The 25,437-nt window shown below is 48.1% G+C and overlaps 1 protein-coding gene across 2 annotated transcripts; it reads right to left on the bottom strand.

The window, feature by feature from the left end:
- Positions 1-1,834: 1,834 nt before the first annotated feature.
- SHE (Src homology 2 domain containing E) lies at positions 1,835-24,832 on the bottom strand. 2 transcript variants are annotated; one of them, XM_080916227.1, is made up of 6 exons: positions 24,104-24,832; positions 22,187-22,313; positions 8,259-8,564; positions 5,624-5,762; positions 4,898-5,017; positions 1,835-2,900 (listed from the first exon to the last, which is right to left on the bottom strand). In XM_080916227.1, the coding sequence occupies exons 1-6, from the start codon at positions 24,713-24,715 to the stop codon at positions 2,717-2,719; spliced, it is 1,488 nt and encodes a 495-aa protein (XP_080772353.1). In that variant the 5' UTR covers positions 24,716-24,832; the 3' UTR covers positions 1,835-2,716. The 2 variants fall into 2 exon arrangements, with proteins under 2 accessions (XP_080772353.1, XP_080772354.1); XM_080916228.1 differs by lacking the exon at positions 5,624-5,762 and having other exon boundaries at positions 2,770-2,900.
- Between the last annotated feature and the right edge of the window lie 605 nt (positions 24,833-25,437).

Raw genomic sequence — 25,437 nt, 5'->3', positions numbered from 1 at the left:
ACCTCGGAGGCACTTCTTTGGCCCAAGGTGTAACCCAAGAATAAATAACCTTACATTCAATTCCTCCTGCCTCTGCGTCCCCAGTACATCCTACTGGCCGGAGTCACCTCAGGCAGTGAGTAGAATATGTCTGCACAGAAACCGCCATGCTATATCAGGAAGCTGCCCTGGCGAGTTTTGGGCTCTTGGCTCTACTTCCTGAATAGCTGAGCTGGATTACAGATCCCCCCGACCCCGTTCTCAGGGATCCCTGTCTAAGTTGATGGCCTCAAACGAGGCAGTTTTTACCAGTAGGTTTTGCTAAAGGAGAAAAAGTGAACAGCTCTATGGTGTTCAAGGCATCTTGAGGGTTCACCAAAGGACAATCTTTTTAGGAAAAAAAAAGATTCTTTCCTTCTGGAGACAAAACTGATCCAAAGGAATAAAGACAATGGGGAAAATACTTTGATCAGGAGGGAAAGGACAAAAAGCCCAATCATTTGGAGCTAGAGGACAAGCCCTAGAGCTGCAGATCATCTGGCCCAGAATCCCTAGCAAGCGGTTAAGACGCCCTGAGGTGCCTAATTGTTTTTAGAACAGTGGGTAGGGTACTTTATGCCACCACCCAGCTGTGAGTCCCCTGGCTTCTGTCAGCCTGTGTCACAACCTAAGAGGAAAATAGCAGCTACAACACCCTCCCTCACCGGCCTTCCCCTAATCTACAGTATTTCTGCTCTTTAGAGCCCCTATCCCCTCTCCCATGAAGACTGGACTATATATAAACTCTGTCTCCTCCGTCTTCGGTTGTGGAAAGCAAATATGTAGGGAGCACGCCTGGGCGTGTGGCTGGGGCCAGGTGATACTGGCCATCAGAGTCACTAGGTGTGCACCCCAATCACACCCCCCCCCCGACACATTTCAGGATACGCTTACCATTAAAGGCAACAGCTCCATTGCCTTTGAAGAGTCAGGAGAGCTAAGCCAAAAGCAAGGCTTCGTGGCTAGAATAATGAGCTAAACCAGGTTTAGCATAGTGAACAAGACATATATACAAGTCAACAGATGATGGTTGACAGCGGCTGGACAGAACTGTGGCTGCTGAAAACCTAAACGGAGAGCTCTGCGCCACACACGGGGGTCAGAGTGATTGCCAGAACTGTGCGGGCAGCCTTCCTGAAGACCACAGTGTTCCACGGAGGAAAAGTCCCTTTCAACCTTTTAAAACAAAACACCACACAACCCTTTGGCTAAGATGTTCTCAAACAGGAGCAGAAAGAAGTCTTCCTACATTTCAGTCAGGACGGCCAACTGAGGGCGCTCGTTATGAAGCTGTGCTTTCCTAAGAAACCTGACCTGGGTTTTCTTGTTGGTTTTTGTTTCACTTTGCATTTTCAAGACAGTCTCTCTGTGTAGCCCTGGCTGTCCTGGAACTCACTCTGTAGACCAGGCTGGCCTCGAACTCACAGAGATCCACCTGCTTTTGACTCCCGAGTGCTGGGATTAAAGGTGTGTGCCATCACACCAGACTTATGGCTAATATTCTTTGTGTATCTGAGAAGCTACAAACATTCATTTTCCACTGAGGGTGGTCAGCGCAGTGCCTTAGAAACAGTCTTGAGATCCAGTTTACAAACCTGAACAGGAAATGTTCCTCCAGTTCTGGTCCAGCCCATTCCCAACAGCACCTGCACATAGAATGCCCCTCCTGTGGGATTTCCCACAGCACGCAGATCACACGCAGATCACAGAAAAAACATACAGTGACTTAGTGTCTTAGAGAGCAGCAGAGACAGCCTCAGCCTACAATAGTTTTCAAAACGTTTTTGTCGGGCACATGTTAGTTTGTTCTGTGCATCAGGGGCAGTCTTTTCAGACCACTGACTTAGTTCATACAATTGGATCCCAATTTTGTTGTAAAAAAAATATTTTTTTTGCCAGAAATACAAAGCAAATCTAATTTCAGAAGGAAATCTTAAAAGATGATTTCATGCAACAAAAATACACAAAGAGAAAAGCAAACTGAGTGCTATGTAATTATCCAATAACAAAAACCAGTGTTGAGCTTTGTAGATTTTTTTTAAAATCAGAAACCAACTCTTTAGAGTACACTTAATAGTAATTGGATTTATACAAAGGATGCCACCGCGTGATTGTGTCGGTGACACTTTCATCTGGGGTCTTCTGTCTAATTTTTGTTCATAGTACTGACTTACTTCCGAGGGATGAAAATGTCTGTAGAAACTGAGCAAGCAAATGCTTTTCTTAGGAAAGCCAACCAACCAAATCATACCCTTGTGAAGTCCTTATGTTGTGAATGCTGTGTGAAGGCCACAGCTGCATCAGGATGTGGAGAAAGACAGTCTTCCTGTCCGTTGTTTTTGTTTCCCACTGTCCATCCCCTTCTCATGAGGGGCTCACACTGCAGGATCTTCCAGCCCACGAGGTCGCTCACAAAGGCCCAGGGGTTCTCTGTTTACAGAGACCAGGCACTCGGGAGAACAGCACCAAGGGACAAGTCTACCTTTCCTAAGGGTCACACTGCAAACAGAACTCCTACTCCAAGGCAGAGGGCGGCAGCAAGCGACATTTTCTTATAGCAGAGCTATCTGGCAGGGAGAGAAAGAACAGATCAGAAACCACTGTGTCCTGGACTTCTAGGCGGTGACTCCTGGTCCGCAGCAGTGAGAGTTCTGTCCACATGGTGGCGCTGGGTGCCCCGTCTCTGGCTGGCTGGACCTTAGTGAAGCTTGTGCACAGGGTGGAGAAGGGTCATGTGCTCTGCCCCTTTGAAAGGCAGCTTCGCATTGGAGTAATAGTGCACCACTTCAGGGATGCTGTCAAACACAGCGCTCGGCTGGTTCAGTGTGTATTTGTTGTCTTTTGTCTGAGCCACTATGATGTGGACACACCCTTGACTTGTCCTGGAGGTAAAAAAACAAGGAACCATGAATGACTGACCAGATTTGCAAGGGACGGATAGTTCCTCTTCCTGACCTGCGATTGTTCTACAAAAGCATTCACCACTCTGGTGGAGGGTTTGGAAGTTCCTGCATGGCACCCCAACTTGTTTATCCTTATGACTCATCAGTGGCCAGGACTGGAGGGGGGAAAAGCCAAATAAATGCCTTCTGCTCAGACTGCATGAGTCCAGGCCTTCTGCCCTGTACGGTACATATTCAACCCCCTCCTCACTGTAAGAAGGTGTGTGTGGTTTCTTCTTTATTTTTCCCAAAAGGAACATTAATAATAGCAGCAACAGTAACTGTCCCCTGGCGCCTCATGAGGAAGGACCAGTCCTGGTTGCGTATGACAGCTGGCACTGAAGGCTCAAAGACCGAGTCCCAAACACCGCTTTCGGGAGCACAGTGGCTGTTCCTGGTATTGTCTACGCGGCCTGTCCCATTTTTTGAGCCATATTACTCTTGTGCCCCTCCCCCTCCTTTCCCTTCCAGTCTGATTGTTTCAGCTGCAGGGGCTCAGCTTCCTCAGGAAGGAAGTGCTGTTAGGGCTCCTGACAATGATCCTCCAATATAGAGCCGAATTCACAGAGCAATGAGAATTTCCATGAGACACATTCTGCCAAGCCTACCAGGCAAAAGTGAGCTCTCTGTGCACAATTAGAGAGAGAGTAACAGGCAGCTCAGCACTTCCCTCTTCTCCAGAAGGGACTAGCATCAAATGCAGCGAGGATTCTGACAACCAGGGATTCGTTAAGTTCTCTCATACTTATGAAATATGAAAATGCCCGTGTGTTGGCACATGCCTGTAATTCTCTCAGTGGGGAGGCAGAAACAGGGAGATCACTAAGTTCTGCATCAACCAGGGTTACTCAGAGAGACCCTGCCTCACAAAAGAAAAGGGGTGCAGGGCATGGTGGTGCAGGCCTTTAATCCCAGCACTCAGGAGGTAGAGGCAGGAGGATCTCAGTGAGTTTGAGGCCAGTCTGGTCTGCAAATTTAGTTGCATAACAGCCAGGGCTACATAGAGAGACACTGTATGTACCTAACCCCCCAAAAAAGAAAAAAAGAATTGCGGGGTGGGGATAGTGCTGAAGATATGGCTCAGTGGTTAGGAACTCTTACTGATCTTGCGGAGGACCTGGGTTCAGTTCCCAGCACCCACACAGAGGCTCACAACTATACTCCACTTCCTGTCTGTAACTCTGATGCCCTCTTCTGGCCTCTACGGGTACCAGGCGTGCATGTGGTACATATATGTATATGAAAGCAAATACTCATTAATATAAGGATTTTTTTAAAAAATTCTTTTAAAAAACACAGAAGAGATTAAGTTGCACTGTCTTTTAAATTTTATTGATTTGTTTTTTGCACTGCTGGGGGACAAACTTAGGGCTTCTGTGTGCTAGACAAGTTCTCTACCATTCAGTTATAGCCCCAACCCCAGACACTTTAAGAATATTATTATTTATTTTATATGTTATGGGTGTTCGGTCAGCATATATGTTTGTGTACGTGTGTGTGCCTGGTACTTACAGAGGACAGAAGAGGGCAGTAGAGCTGGAGTTACAGATGGTTGTGAGCTTCCATGTGGGTGCTGGGATTTGAACTCAGGACCTCTGGAAGAGTAGCCAGTGCTTTTAACCACTGAGCCATCTCTCCAGCAGTGGCACTTTTCTTTTTTATCAGGAAGTATTTCTCTTCTAAGAAGCCTTGGATTTGCTCATTTGTACTAATGTGGGAAAACAGGGCCACATCTGCGACAGACACTGGGGTCAATATCCAGCATCGATTCTGCATCCGGCCTCAGGGCCTCACCCTTTGGTTTTCTGTCAATCACACCCCTATGAACCATCTTGAAATTATACCTGTCTCAACTACCCACCTACCCCCAGGGAGCAAAGACTCTCAGAGCAGGGCCTTGCCTTCAGACAAGGAAACCACGGAACGGAGGCACTTACTTCAGTGCGATGGAGTACTTGCTGTTCCCTGACTCACTGTTCCGGACCAGGTAAGCAGCTTCTTTGCAGGGCTGTAGTTGGCTCTCGGCTTCAGCTCGGCTAATGGAGCCATGATACCAACTGAACAGGGGGAGACAAAAACATGGCCGTGAGTGTCACAGTGCAAATCCACATTGAGCATCACCCCACTAAAGCACGGTGTGTAAGGAGTTTCTGAAACGTGCTCAACAGCCTGAATAGATCCTGATTCATATTCAGAATGGACACAGTGCACATTCCAGGGGCTCCCGGCTTACAAAGCCTTTCAGTCAGACATGACCAAATGGAGAGAGGGAGGGAGTGTGTTTGAAATGTTTTCCTCCGGGGCCTGAAGAGATGGCCGCCGCGGTTAAGAGCACTGACTGCTCTTGCAGAGGACCTGGGTTCAGTTCTAGCGTTCACCCCGTGGCTCACAACCACCACACCTCCAGTTACAGGGTACTCAGTGCTGTCTTCTGGCCTCTTTGGGTATCACACATGCATACAAGCAGGCAAGCAAGCACTCATAAAATAAAAATCAATCATTTAAAAAGAAAGCAAGCTTCCCTTAGGTATGGAAGGGGGCTTAAACATGCTTCTTGAGATATAGGCCTTCCGTCCAGACCAGAATTCATAAATGAAAGGGATCATACAAATGGGCCAGGGGACCCTCCATAGGCAAGGACAGGGTCAGTGAGGGGGACTCACGGCTGCTTTTCCAGGGCCAGGCCTGGGTCCACCTTCTCTCCATCACTGTGGTCTGACAGGGTCGGCTTCAAGGTCTTCTGCCAGTGGTGCGGTCTCCCTGCCTCCTCTCTGCCCGGAGGTCGGTCAGACTCAAACTGGACTGGAAGGAAGCTGTCACTTAACACTGGAGAACACGGAGTCCGGCCATGTAACCCTCAAAGGACAAAGCTCGCGCCTGCCTTAGCTTAGGGGAGAACATGTCTTCCAGTGGGAAGCAGCATCCCTAGACGGCTGTGCGGCTGTCATGACGCCTGACTACATGACTCGGTCCTCATACGACCGCTTTTCTTGAAATTACTCATCAGTATAAACAGTGTGCGAACGGGAGAGGAGACTAGTGCTTCAGCGTGGACTTTATTCTACAAACACTTAGAATACGTTTTTTTAAAAAGACTAAACATAAATTCAGAGTCTGACTCTGGAGCCCTCAGCCCAGAATGGGATGTCTATAACACACCCTCTCCTCAAAGCTCAGGGATCCGTGTGGAAGAGAGGACAGAAAGACTGTAAGAGCCTCCTGTAGTAGATGATCTTAATAAAATAGCATTTTCAGACACTACAGGCCAGACAGACATGAACTCACAGAGACTATGACAGCCCACACAAGACCCACACAAACTCAAGTCAGACAAACTCCCAGCTCAGACAGAGACAGGAAAAAAAACCATGAAATGACACATTCGTGCTGCCGAGCCCTAGGCCGGGGAAGGATGTAGCCTAGGGTGGCCAGAAACTTGCCTTCCTTCTTCTGCTGCTAGGTAGGAGGTGCTGGGGTTACAGGCATGCACCACCAACCAGCACACTGATTCTACTTTTAACTGGATTGACTATTAGTGGGAAAGATGCCTTGGAAATTCTAAATCAAAGGCAAAACCAATTCCGTGAAAGCCAAAGGGAAAACCTATCTCTTGGGAGTGGAAGTTACAGATGGTTGTGAGCCTTATTTGGGTGTTGGGAACTGAACCCAGGTCCTCTGCAAGATCTGTAAATGCCTTTTCTCAAGCACATCCCCCACCTCAGCTCTGTTTACTTTACTTTTCTTTTTCTTTTTTAAAAGTCTGTTTGTCAACTCTTCCTTAAATTATTTAAAAACCCTCACAAGAGCAGGGTTTGTGCCTCTATCCCAGCTCTTGTGAGGCTGAGCTCTGGAGCTTGAGGCTAGCCTGAGCTAACTAAATAACAGGCAACTTCTCTGGCCCCACAACAAAAGACCCACATTTGAAGATGTGACTCTACCTTCAGCTTAGGCTTTACTTTCTAAAGCAGTCAATTTGTAGCTGTGAATTGTAACATATACTTCTAACACCCTCACTAAGAGAACTGAAGCAAAAGTTAGCAAGGTTGAGGCCAGCCTGGGCTACATAGGGAGATACTGTCTCAATGACAACAAAACTTATCTAGTTTCATTCTCACTGGCAGCCATAGTGGCCCATCAATCTACCTCCCCCAGGCCTGCTTCTTCCACAGTGAGCATCTCACAGGCTTGAAGAGCAAGTGAGGCCAGGAAGGAGTAAAGAAAGTGGTTTCCAATTCCACAGCTTCAGTGATGGGGAATCAATGTTACATTATCAAGGAGGCTTTTCCAGGGCTGGAGACATGGCTCAGTGGTTAGGAGTACTGGCTTCTCTTCCAGAGATCCTGAGTTCAAATCCCAGCAACCACATGGTGGCTCACAACCATCTGTAACAGGATCTGATGCCCTCTTCTGGTGTGTCTGAAGACAGCTACAGTGTATTCATATAAATAAAAATTAAAAATTTTTTTAAAAGAGAGGCTTTTCCAACAGCCCTGAAGGCATCCCCAACAGCTACACACTGGACAGAGCTGGGAAACAAGGGTACAGAGAGCTTCAGCCACACTGTCTGCTTTTGTTTGTTTGTTGATCTTCTGTCCTTCTAAACCCTGGCATTACAGGCAGAATCTGTGCCTCTCTACCTCAAATGCCTTGTTAAGAGGGGGAGAGAGAGAGAGAGAGAGAGAGAGAGAGAGAGAGAGAGAGAGAGAGAGAGAGAGAGAGAGAGAGAGAGAGACTTGTGGGATGGCAAGATAGCTCAGTGGGTAAAGGTACCTGACAACCTGGGTTCAGTTCCTGGGAGCCACATGGTGGAAGGAGAAAACCTGTCCTCACAGGTTGTCTTCTAGTTCACCATGTTACACTGTTTCCCACAAACACTCGACAAACACTTGAAGAGAGGAGCATCAGGAAATGAACTCAGCAGCCGTACCTAGCATCCCCAGCATGGCGATTGTGCACCATGCCTCACCCTCAGTACCCTCTCCGACGGGTCATCAGGGTCGATCCCTCTCACTCCCACGAGCTGGTGAACAGCCCCTCTCTCCCTCCTCTCTCAGAGCCTCTGGTAACTGGTCCTCTGCTCTGGATTTCTAAGGACTTTTTCAGTGTCCACCTGAGTGAACTCACACTCAGTGATCCGTACGTTCATCCCGTACCCCTCCCCCTGCCCACTATTCCACACACACCCATCACCCCACACACACCCATCGCCCCACACACTCGTGTACTGAAAGCCACACCGTGCCCAGGGAAGCCATAGCATTGCTGTGTTCGGATGAATGGCAGGCGCTGCACCCTCACCTGACAGGGCTCGAGCGATCTGCTCTCTCTTCCACTCCCAGGGCTGCTCGTACTCTGCAGCGGGCCGATCATCCTCCTCTGGCAGCCTGCTGTCTGCTGGCCGAGCCTTTACCTCTGCCACTCGTTGGCCACCCTCCGGAGGCTCGTAGGGGGTGTCATAGAGTTGTGGCGGCTTCCCCAGCAGGTCCTTGGAGTTGCGTCTCTTGGCTGTGGCCTCCGCCTTTACGGTCTCCCCTGGCTCACATGGGCCGTCCAGCAGCTGGAGGGCCTTCACCAGGGGGTCTTTGGAACCTCGGCGTCTGATTTCTGAAAATTAGGCATACAGGTCACAGGGAGCACTTTCAAATGGACACGCACAGGTGTCACGAGGCCCATGGGTAACCCACGGGTAAGCCAGTTATCCTTGGCTGAGGCAGCAGAATTCTCCAAGACTGGGCTGGGCTGACTACTCTTTGGCCATGCTACAGAGGCAAATGGGCAGTACCAGAATGCTCCTGACTACTGCACAACATCCACACAAACTGAAATATCACATGTCCCCTGGTACAGTTGCCGTGTATTAATTCTAAAAACATATGTTTAAGAAGAAAACACGTCTTGGCATAGTCAGATGGGATGGGTCAAGCCTGAAATGAGGGATGCCTGAAGGCGGGGGGCTGGGGGGCTCCAGGGTCCTTTTGAGGGTCGCAGAGAGAAGTGGCCTCTGGGTAGCAGAGTATCTAGTGTCTACCCTGAGTAGAGCTTACTTTCAGGTCTGCTAAGACTTCATAGGAAGCCCAGATTAAAGTATTTTAAGGAAAATTAGCTGTGTATAGTATTGAAAGTATTGTTACGCTACACCAGGAAAGCATTAGTCAGGTTTGTGTTTGTTTTGAGACAAGGTCTTACTATGTAAACCCCACCTAGCCTGGAACTCACCATGTAGATGAGGCTGGCCTTCCAACTCACAAATCTGCTTGCCTCTGCCTCCTGAGTTCAAGGATTAAAAATGTGTACCACAAGGGTTCTTTTCTTTCTTTCTTCCTTCCTTCCTTCCTTCCTTCCTTTCTTTCTTTCTTTTTACCATTTACAAATCTTTTATATACATTCTCTCATTTGACCTCACAACAACCCCGTTAGGTCGGCAGCAAATGTTTTCCTGGTACAGATGAGGATAGTGGATCTCCAAACCAGTAACTGACCTGCTCAGGTTTCTACAGTTAGCAACAAATCTGAATGTCAGCCTAAAAATTCAACACCCAACCTTCCGTTTACTCACCCTACCTCCTTCAGAGATAATAAAGATAAAATGAATTCAAAAAAATGTCTGAGGGGAAAGAAATCACTGTATAATGACATACTATAATTACCCGTGACATGGTGGTTCATCTCCTTTCCCATCCCAGTTTGTGTATGAACCCAGAATTTTCTCTCTCTCTTCTGTGCTCAACTAAGAAAGGCAGGGTAAGAGTGCAGTCCTGTTGGAAGGTATGTAAATTACAGTCAAGGTAGCTGCAGCATTACACCAACTGAAAATACACAGACTAGTGTGCAGGCAGAAGCACACACAGCATGACGTCTTTATCAGCTGGGCCTGATCGCACAGAAAGAAAACGTGGTGTCAGAGTTCATACTGGCACAGTTACCTAAGGCAAAATGGCAACAAAAAGAGTTGCTTGTTCTAGATTTCTATAAGAGCAGAAGACGTATGGGAACCCATGTGAAAGCATTATACATCACCGGACATATGTGCTGTCTAGAATGAGTGAGCCTACTATGCTCAAATCCTGGACCAAGGAGTAGTTCCATGCTAAATCTCCTAGCTAAATATAATACAACCTGTACCATTATTCCTAGTCGGCTAATACATAAAATGTCTTTTAAGGTAAAACGTTATGCGGCTCTCTAGCTTTTTTCCTCAAGATCTACTTTAGACTCTCCTGTTATAATACCCAAAGAAACTTATATCAAGTTTTTATTGGTGATTCTATGTATATGTGTTTGTAACATTAAAGTGTGATGAGTGAATTTAACATATTAAAAGTTTATAGCATCTTTTCAGGAAAGATCATGTAATATACAAGCCATTCAAGTGATGCAAAACCAGTTTACAGTGTCTTTCCAACTGAGAAGAATTGCTTCTCCTGAGGCAGATCATACTGAACAAGCTTTGCTTTCAGTTTTTTTAAGTTTTCTTCTACAGTAGCCTCATATTTCTCATTTCTGCCAGTCCTAGGCGAAGCAGCTCTATTTCTGGGTTTTCCGGGATAGCAGCTCCTAAGTGATACTTTAAAAAAAATCCAGAGCACTAGTGGCTTCTCTGGTTCTTCATATAAGGCTACCAACACTGGTCAGCGTGTTCAGCATCCCTGACTTCTCCAAGTACCTCCGGAACTTTTGTAATGGGCCATAGTGACAGCCACAGCGGCATGGGTTATTAAGATACAAATATTTGTAGAGCCAGACACATTCACAAAGTGTACTGTTAATAACAGAAGGGTAACTCCAAAGACTATGGTAGAAAATAAAATCTCTCTCCGACATCTCCCCTAGAGGCAAGCGCTGTTCTCAGTGATGCTCAAAGGCACACTGAGATAAATACTCCAGTGTCCCCCATGCTAAAGAGAACTGAAGCACAAAAGGCTTAAGGAAGTGACCCAGACCAGTACCCAGCAGGGCCTGGGAGCGCACAGCAGGAAGCTGGGAGCTGGAAGCCTTATTCTTTGACACCACACTTGGACAGGCTCCAAGTGGAAGAAAACTGGAAGATGAGCTGACCCTGGTGGAGAAGGTCACTTCCAGTGGAGAAAGCAGCCTGAGAGAAGATAGGGGAGTGGGAGACATATGGGGTGTGTTGCCATCCAGGGGGGCGAGGGGAAAGTGAGGAAGACTTGGGAGAAGATCTTAGCTGCAGAAGGGAAAAGCCCAGAGAAGCAAGCTCTGGGGTTTTTGTTAGTTCTGTTGTCTTTTATGTTTTGTTTTTTAAAGATTTTTTTATTTATGTATACAAGTGACTTATCTGCCTGTATGCCTGCATACCAGCTGAGGGCCATGTGGTTGCTGGGAACTGAACTCAGGACCTCTGGAAGAACAGCCAGTGCTCTTAACCACTGAGCCATATCTCTAGTCCTGGTGTGTGTGTGTGTGTGTGTGTGTGTGTGTGTGTGTGTGTGTGTGTGTCTCAGGATTTCAGATTTACGTATTTTTATTATGTGCGTGTTTCTGCAGAAACCAGAAGAGGGCACCAGATCCTCTACAGCACCACTTACAGACAGGTTTGAGTCAATGGACTGGGGTTCTGGAAGTCAAACTCTGGTCCTTTGCCAAAGCAGTTAGTGCTTTAACCACTGAGCCATCCCACCAGCCCTATCTTTGTTGCATTTTAGGACATCAGGATGTCATGTAACTCAGGCTGGCCTGGGGGTTGCTATGTAGGGAAAGACTGTCTTGAACTCTAGGACTCTCCTGCCTCTGCCTACCAAGTGAGGAAGTGAGGTTTCTTTTAAAAGCAAAAAAAGTTTGGGTTGTGCTGTGCATAGCACAAAACCACTTAAAATTTTTGGTGTCTCCGCGTAGCCCCAGCTGCCTGTCCTGGAACTCACTTTGTAGACCAGACTGGCCTCAAATTCACAGAGATCCACCTGACTTTACCTCCTGAGGGCTGGGATTAAAGGCATGCTCTACCACTCCTGGCAATTAAAAGAAAATCTTAAAAACTGGGAAGAACAACTATATCTGTGAGTCACTCGATGGTACCTCTAACATCGCTGTATAGGATGGAGAAAATAAGAAAGATCTGGTCTGCATCGAATTGTACAGATAAAGCTCAGTATAAACCGGACAATTAACAGTTAAACAACTAGCCACTACAGGACAGTCAGCAGTGTCAGACCAGCCTGGGCCTAGAGGCCTTACCAGCTCACCCTAACCAGAGGGAACCTCTGAAGATTCTGCATATTACTCCCATGTCTGTTAGCATCTGTGGGGTGTCTTTTCCACTGAACTCTAGCTGGACACCTTCTCTGCGGGGAGCTTCTCTTCCCTCCTGGTCCTCTGATGGCCTCCAGAGCTCACAGCTGCTGTGTGAGTCCCCACCCATTCTTGCCTTGCACTTTTATCACTGGGGACTCAGTTTTGACACACATTTCCAGCTTGGCAGAAAAGGCTGGGGCAGGACCACTGTGCCTTGCTTATGTTGGTAGGACACACAGGTGTGTAATGGTGGAATGGCATGGAATGGCAGGACACACAGGTGTGTAATGGTGGAATAGCATGGAACGATGTTCAGTCAGAGGACAACGTGTGTGTCAAGGAGATTCTTGCCACACGTGGTTGTTAATACTGTGAGGAGAAACACATCTTCTAGAGAAGAGGGAAGCAGGTTGAAAGGGCAGAGAGTCCAGAGCAGGATTCTAGGGAAGGATGGGCAGCAGAAGCAAGGGATGATGGGAAGAAATGGTGGGGCATTAAAACAAATCGACAAAGCAATGCTCCCCGGAGAGCCGCTGGCTCGGTGAGAGTTTTCTAACAAAGAATAGACAACAAATGGAGAAGGTTATTCGAAGAAAGCTGCTCAACTCAAGAGGGCAAACGTCAACCAGGCTTGGTGACGACGCCTTTAGTCTCAGCGCTCAGGAGACCGAGGCAGGCTGACTTCTGTGTGTCCTGCGGCAGCATAGTTGACACAGTTCTAGGCCAGTGAGGTCTATATACTGAGACCTGGTCTCAAAGGGTGTGTGTATGTGTGTGTGGTGGGGGAGAGGTTTTGGATCTGTGGGATTCAGGACTCTCTTAGCAAGTACCTCTGTCTCCAGTTCTGTGCAAGTCCATGCTAACAGACATGGGAGTAATATCCAGAATCTTCAGAGGTTCCCTCTGGTTAGGGTGACCTGGTAAGGCCCCTAGGCCCAGGCTGGTCAGTCACCAGACACTGCTGACTGTCTCGTAGTGGCTAATTGTCTAACTGTTAATTGTCTGGTTTATATCAGGGTCTATTGGTACACTACTACATTACCTGGGCACCCTCAACTCCAGAAGACCTGACTTTACTGGTGGGATATAGTCCGGCAGCCAGATGGGCACAAACTACCAGGATAGTCTAGAACGCAGCTAAACTTGAGCTATGTCCACCCACTTGGGGCTTATCTCTCCTGGCCTCATCCCCGAATGGGACACTTCACAGCAGATGCTGTGAATGTAGCTGGCAGAATTCTTCCCTGCTCACCTGACGTCAGATCAGGGGCCCAAGCTGTCTGAGCTGTGTCCTTTGTCCTAGTCTCTTGACTTTCAACCCCGTGGCTTTTTCTTCATTGCCTATTCTAGACGTGGCTATGAAAAACAAGCAACCAAAACATGTTCTGCTCTTGGTTCAGCTGAGATAAGGCTGGCATTTAAAAAAATAATAATAAAAGATCCTTTTTCAAGAACTAAGAAAAAGGAAACTGAACACACAAAGGAACCCAGGGGATAGGTTTAGAATTTTGAGGTTTCTAATCAGAACTTACTTATGCTCAATTTAGAAAGTTCTTCTTAAGATCCTGGCCTCAGGACTGGAAAAACATGCAGTTGCTTCTCTTGCAGAAGACCCAGGCTTGATTCCCAGCACCCATATGGAGCCTCACAACTATTTGTAACGCCAGTTCCTGACACCTTCTTCTGGATTGCTCAGGAACACCCATGGTATACAGCTATACTGGCAGGCAACACTCATACACATAAAAGGAAGGTAAAGAGAAAAAAATCATGGCTTCAAGTCAGCCCCCAGTGAGGTATATATGAACCAAAACAAGGAAGACTGAGTTCATCCTTAGGGTAGAGGACCTGAGTCCATCCTTAGGGAGGGTGTGCTTAATCCACCTTTAGGGTAGAGGACCTGAGTCCATCCTTAGGGTAAAGATCCTGAGTCCACCCTTAGGGAGGGTGTGCTTAATCCACCTTTAGGGTAGAGGCCCTGAGAGGTCTTGCTTAGGAGGAAATTTCAGTAGACTTGCATTCAAATGAGGCATAGTGGTTGGCATCTTGAGTTATGTGTGTAGTGTATCTTTACAGTGGGGTTCTCCTGATCCCTCCATTCAAAATGGACGAGGAGCTGACTGAGAAGAACAAAGTTGAAAACACGTCTTCCTTGTGTGGCTCAGGGTTGAAGTTACTGGTAAAGCATCTTTTGAAACAAATGTTTAATTAGGGGGAAAAGAGGCTGGACACCTTCCCCTTCCAGGGCACCAACCTTCAGTTTATTCCAACACCTGGCTGTCCCCAACCTGAGGCGCCATAGAAACAGAAACAATCACAGGGCTACAAGCCGACCCTTCCTGCAGGGAGAATAGCCCCTGACGTGCAGAACTGGCTCCAAGAGGAAATGAGCCTGAGAAGAAGGAAATGGCAAGAGGAAGCTACACCCTGGCTGCCGATAGAGGCCATTTACTGTGGCAGACAACGGGGTGCTGTGGTTGGGCAGCAGATAAACACTCCTGTGCAGCCTCTCTGAGACAGGGCTGCCCCAAACCAGCGAAAATGGCAGCTCATTGGTACAAAGCCTAATGGGGGTGGGGGCTGGAAAATTTCCCTTTCCAACCCTCCCCGTTCTCACCACACAGAGTCAAGCCATCTACATGGCAGAAGGCCAACATTTCTTAATTAACAAATGTGTTTTTACAGGATCTCATTCCATGGTCCAGGACTTCTAAGTTGTAGTGATCCTCCTGCCTCAGAGCCTGGGACTACAGGAGTCTATAACCACACCTGGCAACAAATTTAACTGCTATTGTTACTCTGTATTATCCAGAATTCTCTTTTAAAAATAGGATTCTCTCTCAACAGTTAAACTGACTCATTTAATTTTTAAATTAAAAGTGGATTTATTTTTTGTTATATGTGTATGGATGTTTTGCCTTGCACATGTCTGTGTACCATGAGTATGCAGTGCCAATGGAGGCCAGAAGAGGGCGTCAGATGCTCTGGATGAATAAATTACAGTCTTGACTTCCCTGTGGGTGCTGGGAACTAAACCTGAGTCCTTTAGAAGAACAGCGAGCGCTCTAAATCACTGAGTCATCTTCTCAGCCACACAAGTGGTATTTTAAATATCACTCTAAATAACGTATCTTTCCCACAATACCTTTCATGTTCCCAAAATCACTAAACACGCGGCCTCACAAAGCTCTGTTTTCCTCTTGGGAGTCAGAAAGGGGCTGTTACACACCTGTCTTGAGTTTTCTACCAGTACCTAAACTCCTAATCTGGTTAGCGTTTTTTCCTATCAGCTAACTCAAGATACTCAGCAAAGGCAGATACAATTCAGACACCCTGAAATTCACCAAACAGAGACAGATTAAGGACTGAGCTGGGGTGCAGTTCAATAGAATGCTGCTGGGCCATCATGAGGTTCCTGGCTTCAATCTCCAACACCAAGAAAAATCCAAGAATTCATGTGGATTTTTTTTTTCTACAATAGTTTTTTTTAAAGCGAAGACCCACACATTGAGGTTGTCCTTCAGACCCGATATTTAAACAAACCAATAACATCACTTGAAGGGAAAACAAAACTTTAAAAACAATCTATTTTTGGGACTTGAATAGCCAAAGCCACAGGCTGCTGTATGCCCTGGGATGCCTCCTTTCCCCCACTTGATTTGGACAACTTATTCCGTTCTTCTGCCTTTACACCGGTGTTGGAGTATTTGCTAAGGTTATTTGGCAAGTTTGGTAGCTCAAAGCTCTCAAAGATTAGAAGTGTAATGCTTCCTGTGGGAGGAATCCTTAGCTAACTGACGGCTGTCTGAGGAACTCCTAAACCTGCCTGGTGTGGAAGTTTCAATTATGTGGCTAAAAGCCAAACTGCTAAATTACATAGAATATGTGTATCAGGGAAGGTGCTCTTGTAATTTAGCAGAATGGCAGTCTGTGTTAATCCTGCTTACTCTGCCCTGCTATGTTCTTATTAACGATCCTTTAGGTAAATCCTAAGAAGAATGTATTTGTAAATTCTTGCGTCCTGCAAGTTAAAAGTTTTCAGAGGAACTTCCCTGCTTTTCTACCTTCTTAAAAGAATATTTTTATTTATGTGTCTACGTATGTGTGCCAGCAGGGGCCAGACGGTGCTAGATTCCCCGAGTCTGGACTAATGGGTGTGAGCTAGAGTGCCCTTAACCACTGAACTATCTCTCCACATACACTATCCCCAGGAGCCCCACCCCGGGTTTTGACAGGGTCTTTTGATGTATTTAGGCCAGGCAAACATGGAACTTATGTAGCCCAGTGATCCTCCTGCCTCAGCCTCCCAAGTACTGAGTTTATAAATGCAAGCTACAATGCCTGGATAGTTAATACATTTTTTATCAATGCATTTTTTTTCTTTACTAGTGTTAAGTATGTTTTCTCATGTTCCAGTGGGGCAGGGAACATGGGATCCTGTTTCCTATACCTGCACAGTCAGAACTGAGCCTAGTTCATAGTAAATAAATGTTGTGGGGCACCAACATGGACAACACGCTTTATTCCCAAGATACTGATTTCTATTTTCAGTGTTGGGAATTGAACCCATGACCTTATGCATGCCAGACAGGTGTGCTCCCAGTGAGCTGATATGAAGCTCCACCACACAGTTAGAGCCCCATGTTATTTTCACTTCATAGGTTGAAAAATGAAGCACAGGGGCTGGTGTGCAGGTTACAACACTCCACAATTAAGTCCCCTCAGCACCTTGTCCATATCATTGCAAAACCCCCAAATGAACTAAAGCCCCCAATATTTCTTAGGATATGGATTTAGGGATACAGCACAGAGGTGGAACATTTCTCTAGTCTGGCCTGATTTTCATCACTGCATAAATGTACAAACCCCACAAAAAGATGGGAGACTTCTGACCGTGGGTTTGTCAAGCTGGCACAGAAAGAACAAACCAAATCTTAAACAGTGAAAGGTTAAGCCAGGTCTTTCCTCCCAGAACCCAGGAGGCAGAGATGGAGGGCCGGACTGGTCTACATAATGAGTTCCAGGCTAGCCCAAGTTATAGGGTGAGACCTTGTCTTTGTGATGCATGCATACACACATATGCATATAGTATGTGTGGTATGCATCTTTAAAAAAACAAATGTGTGGGGTGTGCTGGCACGTGCCTTTAATCCCAGCACTTGGGAGGCAGAGACAGGTGGAGCTCTCTGTTTCATGTCTGCAAAGCAAGTCTAGGACAGCGAGGGGAGACACAGAGAAACTCTTGTCTCAAAAAATAAAAAATCCAAAAACCAAAAAAGAAGAGGAAGAAGGAGGAGAATGAGGAAGAGGAGAAAGAGGAAGAAGAAGGGGAGAAAGAGGAGGAAAAAGAGGAGGAGGAGAGAAAAGAGAAGGGAGAGAAGAAAGAGGAGAAGGAAGAAGAGGAGGAGGAAGAGGAGAAGGGGGAGAAGGATGAGGAGGAGGAAGAGAAAGAAGAGGAAAAAGAAAAGAAAGAGGAGAAGGAGGAGAAAGAAGAGGAGAAGGAGGAGGAGGAGGAAGAGGAGGAAATGTTAGCTTAAAAAGAAAATCATTGTATTTTTAGATTACTAATTTTGACAATTAGTAATTTTAAATTTTATCTCTCCTTTGAGACAGGGTCCCACTCTCAGGACCAGAGCTCTAACTACAGCACTGGGTGGGTGCTGACTTAATACTATTCATGGTGCTTTTCTTCTGAGTGCCGGGATACAGGCTTGCTCCACCACACCTAGCTGAAAGTAATTTATATTATTGATGCATTTGAACTAACGACTGAATAAGTTAATCTTATATTTTTAATTTGATTTATCTATACTATCTAAAAACAAAGCAAAAATTTTAATAAACACTCAAATATTAAACACTAACTTTTTTGAAACAGACTTTCTCTGTGTAGACCTGGCTGTCCTGGAACTTGCTCTCTAGAGCAGCCTGGCCTCTGCCTCTTGAGTGCTGGTGGTGGTGGTACAATGCCTAGCTCACTAAATATTCTTATTTATTTATTTTTGAGACAGGGTTTCATTATATGGCCCTGGCTGTCCTGGAACTTGCTCTGTAGACCATGTTGGACTCACACTCACAGAGATCAGCCTGGCTTTGTGCTGGGATTAAAGATGTGCACCACCACGCACAGCTTATTATATTTATCTCAGATTACATTTATTTATTTATTTATTTAGGATTTTCAAGACAGGGTTTCTCTGTGTAGCCCTGGCTGTCCTGGAACTTGCTCTGTAGACCAGGCTGGCCTCAAACTCAATGATCCACCTGCCTCTGCGTCCCAAGTGTTGGGATTAAAGGTGTGCACTTCCACCATCTGGGCCCATACTATTAATTTTCAACTTTTGGTAGGTGGGTAATAAGGACTTCAGGCCACACTAGATAACTTTTGGTAGGGGAATAAGGACTGTGTGTAGCCAAGGCTGGCCCTGAGTTCAGTATCCTCCTGTCTTACACTCTCATGTCTTGGGGTTATAGGTACATGCTACTAAGCCAGGCTCAGTTTACTGTGGTACCTCACGTGAATCTGAACAGAGTTGGCCTAGCTTTGGGTCAAGTTGACAATCCCTTTTCAGGCATTATTTTAAGCACATCTTTCAGGGCCCCACAGCACTGGGGACAGAGCACTCGAGTTGGAGTGGCAGGAATCAACTCAAATTCTTCATCTGTCTCTGAAAAACTCTTGTGAAGTCAGGTGAGAGATTGCGATCTCACACGCTTGTGATCTTAGCCCTTGTGAGACCGAGGACGGCAGACAGCAGTGAGCTCAAGGGCAGACTCGCTACACAGCGAGACTCTGAGAACAAGCCTATCTAAGAACAAACCAACCTAATAACAACCCAAATAGCAGGCCTAGAGGCTCATGCCTGGACCTCCAGGACTTGGGAGGCTGATGCGCAAGAACTGCTTTAAATTCAAGACCAGTCTGGGTTACACAGTAAGCAGACCTTGCTAAGTGTGGTGCATGCCTTTAATACCAGCATTTGGAAGAACCAGCATTTGGAAGACAGAGGTAGGTTGGTCTTTGGGTTTGAGGCTAGCCTGCTCTACAGTGTGTTCCAGGTGAGTTTCAGGATAGCTAGGGCTGCACAGAGAAACCCTGTCTTGAAAAATAAACAATGGCATGTTTAAAAATCACAATAAGCAGATCTTGTCTCCTTGGGGGGAAAAGTGTGTGTGTGTGTGTGTGTGTGTGTGTGTGTGTGTATGTATGTGTTGGCAGGTAAAAAGGCATGCTTCTAATTGACCTGGGTTCCATTCCTGAATCCCACATGGTAGAAGGAGAGAACCAACTCCTACAGGTTGCCCTCTGATTGCCACACATGAACTGTAGCAAGCACCTGCCCCACCCACCAGGTAAATCGTCTTCCAAGTGGGACAGGCCTAAAGTCCTCAGCTTGTTTTCCATCTAGTAACCACAGGAAAATGGTTACAGTCCCTTTAGAGAGCTTTTGCGGTGATTAAAGAAAGAAAGTGGATCTGGGGCTGCTGTTCAGTTGCAAAATGCTGGTTTACTGTGCTCAAAGTTGTGGGTTCAATTCCAAGCACAGGGGGAAGGAGAGCTTTAGAGAGACAGTTGCTCTCCTGGGCACTTCTCACCCCTTCAAAGAAGCTCTCTCTCTCTCTCTCTCTCTCTCTCTCTCTCTCTCTCTCTCTCTCTCTCTCTCTCTTTCTCCTTCCCTTTCTTTTCTTTCTTCTCTTTTTCAGTGAGGGTGCTGGGTTTCAAAGTAGGGTTCCTCTGTGTAACCCTGGCTGTCCTAGAAAAACTGTACACTAGGCTGTCCTTGCTCGAACTCAAAGGTCTGCTTTCCTCTGCCTCCTGAGTGTTGGGATTAAACGCATGCACCACTGCTACCCCATAAAGATACTGTTTGTATTGGACAGAGGTTATTACACACCTGGCTCAAACAGAGAAAAAATGGCTGTGGGGTGCTCACACCCCAAAGGGGCATCCCTCACACAACTGCTCACCAGGGCTCAGGAAACACAGGGAGGAAGGGGAGGAAAGCCCATAAGAGGCAGGGGCCAGGAGGACTGTTCTGAGACTAGGCCTGGCAGAAATGCTGTACGGCTGAACTCTGAGCAGCTGTGGCTGCCTACTCAACACCACACTAGGAAACACATCAGGGGGAGGGGCTTACAAGTCATCCCCATCTCCACATGTTGAGAAGCTACAGGAAATCCATAGCTGCTGAAAGAGGAAGAGTACTTTCCAATCAAGGACAAGCCCCAGATAGGATGCCTATGTCTAGTGGTCAGCCGGACACCCATGCACATGGGAGCAACACTATTTGGATATAGTAGGTTTTATTTATATTTTATTTATCTATAGTTATATGTGTATATGTATATATATGTTACCTGTCCTATATTATAATAGAAAAAGAGGCCATGTGTTTGAGAGGAGTGGGTGTGGGCATGGAAGGAGTTGGAGGGAGGGGCGGGTGTGACCATAGTCATACTTACGTATGATATTCTAAAAATAAATAAAAAGTAAAAGAATAAAAGGAAAGAAAACACTTTTCCTTGGCTATATGTAAAAAGCCAAACCTTTCCTCTATTCCTTCTAAACTGCTGATATTCTGTAAAAGTGACTAATTTCATTTTCACTTCCTTTCATTCACAGATTTCATTAGGGGCCACAGTCCAGTGACCCGAGGGTCACCGCCTGGCCAGGGCACACCCTCCCCAGAGTGGTGCCTTATCTCTGTGAGCAGGGAAGCAGGAAACAGAGCAGAACTTTCCTGTCGCTTGCTCTCGCTCGGATCATTCCAGCTTGTCTTGGCTTTCCAGGGTGTGACAGTCACCCCTCTGCAGGGACCGGCTGGCTTCAATGTGCTGCATCATGAGAACGTCTTCCACGTGTGGAAAGGATGCCCCAACAGTCAGCACTCAGCAGTCCCCGTTTTCCTCAAGGGTGTTTAAGGAAGCCATGTACAATTCCCAAGTAAATCTGAACAACTAGTCTGAGGTTTTGCTTGAGGACCAACCACTCACCACAAGAGGACTGGCTGAGCCCACGGGCTGGGATGGGCTTGAAAAGTGACGAGATCAGCTTGGTTTCATGTGAATTGCTGGGAATGGCTGGCAGTGATTGTTAATTAATTATTCCCCAGTAACTAACTGGTTTGTTTCAATACTGAAGAACTTGAGATAAATCTTCTACCACAATACAGAAAAAATTACATTATGTCTGCAGATGGTTACTAATTGAGCTCCTTAAGTATATATTTGTACTGACTTTTGACTCTCATTAGGAATGCTAATGCTTTTGAAAGTGGCTAAGAGTTGTATCTTAACTGTCTAAAAGCTAAAGGCCGTGCCAGTGGGACAGCTCACTGGGGGTAAAGGCATCTGCCACAAAGCCTGTGTGACAACCCGAGTTTGATCCCTGGGACCCACAAGACAAAAGGAGAGGAGTGTCTCCCACAAGTTGTCTTCTGACCTCCATCCTCACCCACGGCACGTGCACACCCAAATAAAATGTACTAAACTATTTGAGAAGATGAAGGCTACATTCTGACAGGCTCTCAAATGCCATATTGCACGAAATTAGAAAAACAAATTCTTTAAACTCTGAAAGACAGTAAAGGGCATTTAGAAAGTTTTCCTTTAAGAGCTGGATCTAATTTCTGTTTCTTCCAGTCAGCAGGACCTACTTAAATTGCTCTCTTTCCCAGATCGACTGATCGGTTGATCCACCTGCCTGTCTGTCTGTTTGCCTGTCTGTCTGTCTGTCTGTCTATCTATCTCTATCTCCATCTCTTTAGGGTTTTTTTTTGTTTGTTTGTTTGTTTGTTTTGTTTTTAAAGACAGGTCTCTCTAGAACTCATCGTGTAGACCAGGCTGGCTTTGAACTCACAGAGATCCTCCTGCCTCTGCCTCCCAAGTGCTGGTATCAGAGGCGTGTGTCACCGTGCCCAGCCCTGGTTCAGTTCTCTAACACTCAGATTGAGGCTGCTACGTCCGTCCTCACAAACCTGTGATCATCTGCTGCGCGTCGTACGGCTCCATGTAACCGTCGTTCTCGCCCACTCGCTCTGCGTCCCTTTGACCTTTCGTCCGTTTGGCATCATACGGGTCAGCGTAGTCCTCTAAAATGATGACCTGCCCGATAAGAAAGGACAGTTGCTAAGGATTTCCAGACCACGGCAACCGCATCGGAATGGCTGCTGAAATCTCCTACAGGTGCAAGGGGTCAACGTCTCTCGCTGGTTCTCACAGTTTTCGCACTTGATCATTTGTCTCTGTCAGACTAACGTTTTTGCTAATGGTATTTGACTTGTGACAGTTTGCCTAAACTCCTGCTTGTGACCTAGAGGAGGCAGGTGGGCAGTGGGCAGTGGAGAGCATCTGTGGCTTCAGTGCATAAGGAGGATTCTTTACCGCATGCGGACAGTTCCCAGTCTCCCGAGCAAGACGTCTCAGTGAACCAGTCACCTCACAGTACTGAGTTGAGTCAAAGTGAACCTGAGACCTACTTCCTGGCCTCGGGGAGTTTTTACAAGCTCAAAGGGACGGGCTTCGCAGCTCAGCACTGAACAGCTGCAGAAGGTCTGGGTTTCACAATTCACAGGGAGAGCGGCTAAAGAACAGACAGAATTCTGATATTTGTGTCCAAGAGCATCTACCATTCCAAAAGCACAGCGTGCCCCAGGAGAAGCACGGCGCGCAAAGCCCTTCTGTTCTGTAGGGTGGGAACCGGTCTCAGGGAGAAAGCTGGAGGTCTGCTCCAGTCTGGCAGAATGTTCTCTAGACAGCTCACAAAGCACTACCACACCTCCAAGGAAAGAGTTCAGACAGTTCTGGGGAGTACCGAAAGCAGAGGGGCAGACTGGATGAACCCTGGGGAAATGACCATGATGGCTATACACTCCTCCCGTGTCTCCTACAGCTCAGACACAGCCGGGAAGCCAGGCTGTGACACTCACACTGCTCTGGGCTTTAAGGTGCAGTGAGGTACTCTACCCAGTTATACATCAGCGGCTCCCATATCCGTCTCCTACGGCTCTGCTCAGTGCCTGCCACAGGACAGACACACTGAACACCTCTGCAATCGCCTGAGTGAAGAAATGAACAGGCGTGCCCAGTATTTGCCGTCTCACAGGGGCCACGACTGTCTAGGAGGCACCTTGTTTAAAGAGAAAAAAGGAAAGCCCCATCATCAGGAAGGGATCGCTCAGGCTGAAGCCTAAAATCTGAGTGGGAGCTCTTCTCTCTCCCATTTCTTACAGGAGAGAGAAGCAGCTCTGCTCTGCAAGGATGGAGAGAGTGGGATCACCTTTCCCACACTGGACAGTACCCAGAAGCCCTCTGGTGACGAGCATGCAGGAAACACCTTCTTCTCTCCTGATCTGTAATTTCCTTAAAGACCATTTCCTTGCCATGGACTGTGCCCACCCCCACCCCTTGGTGTCTATGGCGCTTACTTATCCGGCTACGGTACAGCGAATACCCACAGAATGAATGAAAGGCTTTGCCACTTGGCAGTGCTGAAACTCTGCGTGGCTGGAAGATGACAAATCCGCGCTTCACAGTCTACAGGTTACTGATGCTTTGCGTGGTCGAGCCGCGTAAGCCGTACAGGAGTCTAACGCGATAGACCCCTTGATGCCAAACATGAAAACGAGAATCGGAGGACACCACACCCATAAAAGGGCCAATTTCTTTCCCTTCCCTCCAACTGCTCTTTGAAACAACTAACAAAAATCAACCACAGCAAATCTTGCTGTCGCTGTCTCTAATAACTTTTGAAAGGTCACTTCGGAGTCGAAGGGAGGACCTTAGAAAACATCTTCAACTTCTCTTATGCATAATGAACACTGGGGTTCAGCAGGCTCCCGTGCGTCCCCCTCCCCCGTGCCAATTCCCCAACCCCGAGGAGGCTGTATTCTTACCGTGTCCTGCTGTCTCATTATCTTGGCCTTGTCCAGCTCTGGGCCCAGGGAGGACGGAGAAGAGGACGCAGAGGAAGAGGAACTGCTGGTACTGCTGGTGCTGCCGCCGCCCGGGTAGGCGCTCTTACCATTCTTCTCCTGCGTGTCCACCTTGATGAGCCTGCTGATGTAGGTGCTGCAGCCCGCGCTCTTGGCCACCGCACCCCGGTGGGGCTCCTCCTCGGTGGCGGCGGCGGCGGCGGTGGTGATGACCCGGGAGTTCTTACGGCCTTTGCCAGCAGCGGCTTGGATCAGACCCTGCAGGCTGTCCCGGGACAGCCGACTGTCCTTGGGGGGTCCGCTGCCCGTCCTGCTGCCCCCCAGCTCGGCCGCCGAATTCTTGCGACCCTTGGCCGGGGCGGGCGCCGCGCCGCCGGTCTCCGAGTTCTTGCGCGGCTTGCCGCCGGCTCCCCCGGGCCGGGCGCGCTCCGACGCGGTCTTCAGAGTGAGCGGGAACTCCTTGAACCACTTCGCCGCCATCTGGGGGCCCGGGAGCGTCGAGGCCGCGGAGCAGACGAGCGAGGAGGCCCAACCGAGACACCGAGGGGCGCCAGGGGCCGGGGGCCGCCGCATTCCCCGGGGCTGGGCGCTGGAGGCCGCTCGACGCGCGCGCCCGGCAGGGTGGGACCCGCTCGGCTCGAAGCTGGACAGGGCGCGGTGGCCGGACCGCCGTGTCCTCTGCGCTTCACCGCTTGGGGCCGCCGGGCGCCGGGGCTTCCCCTGCTTTTCCTCCCGAGGTGGGCGAGGCCGAGCCCACGGAAGCCCCCGGCAGCCCTGCCCACCCTCCCAGGGACGACGGCGGCCGCAGTGCCCCGGCGCCCGCCCCACGGTGGACGCACAGGACGGACGGACGGCCGCGCCCCTCCCTCGCCGGCGCCGGGGCCCCCCGCGTGCGCACCGAGCCCAGCTCGGCCCCCTTGCTGCAGACGGGACGTGTGTGGGGACAGTGGGCTGGAGTCGGGCTCAGGGACAATGGTCAGCAGCGCCCGCGGGGCTTCCCTCGCTCTTCGGTTCCGCAAGCTCGTCCGGGGCCTCGGGGTACCGGCTCCGGACGCCGGGGCGAAGGCTCGAAGCTCCGCTGGGCGGCTGTGAGGCTCGCACAGGCACCGCCTGGGCTGCCGGACCAGAGAGGGGGTGCCTTCACCCCAGGCACTGTTGGAGGAAGAGCTTGGTGGCCCCGACCTGCTCCCTCAGAGATGCCTCAGCCCAAGCTCGCGCCAGTTGGTTCTCTTTCCTCAAAGCAATTTCGAAGTTTTTGTTGTTGTCGTTGTTAAAAAGATTAAATACAAAAAATG

This window comes from Micromys minutus (assembly GCF_963924665.1).
Source record: "Micromys minutus genome assembly, chromosome: 4".
In the NCBI taxonomy this organism is placed as follows: Eukaryota; Metazoa; Chordata; class Mammalia; order Rodentia; family Muridae; genus Micromys; species Micromys minutus.
Note: the sequence above shows the minus strand (reverse complement) of the source record. Positions and strands in the feature narration are given on the sequence as shown.

Coding starts and splice junctions, on each gene's coding strand:
- SHE (XM_080916227.1), bottom strand. CDS start 24,715: ATGCGGCGGCCCCCGGCCCCTGGCGCCCCTCGGTGTCTCGGTTGGGCC. Junction 8,565..22,186: donor CGCGCAGCAGATGATCACAG/GTTTGTGAGGAC, acceptor CCTAATTTTCAG/AAATCAGACGCCGAGGTTCC. Junction 5,763..8,258: donor GATCGCTCGAGCCCTGTCAG/GTGAGGGTGCAG, acceptor GCTTCCTTCCAG/TCCAGTTTGAGTCTGACCGA.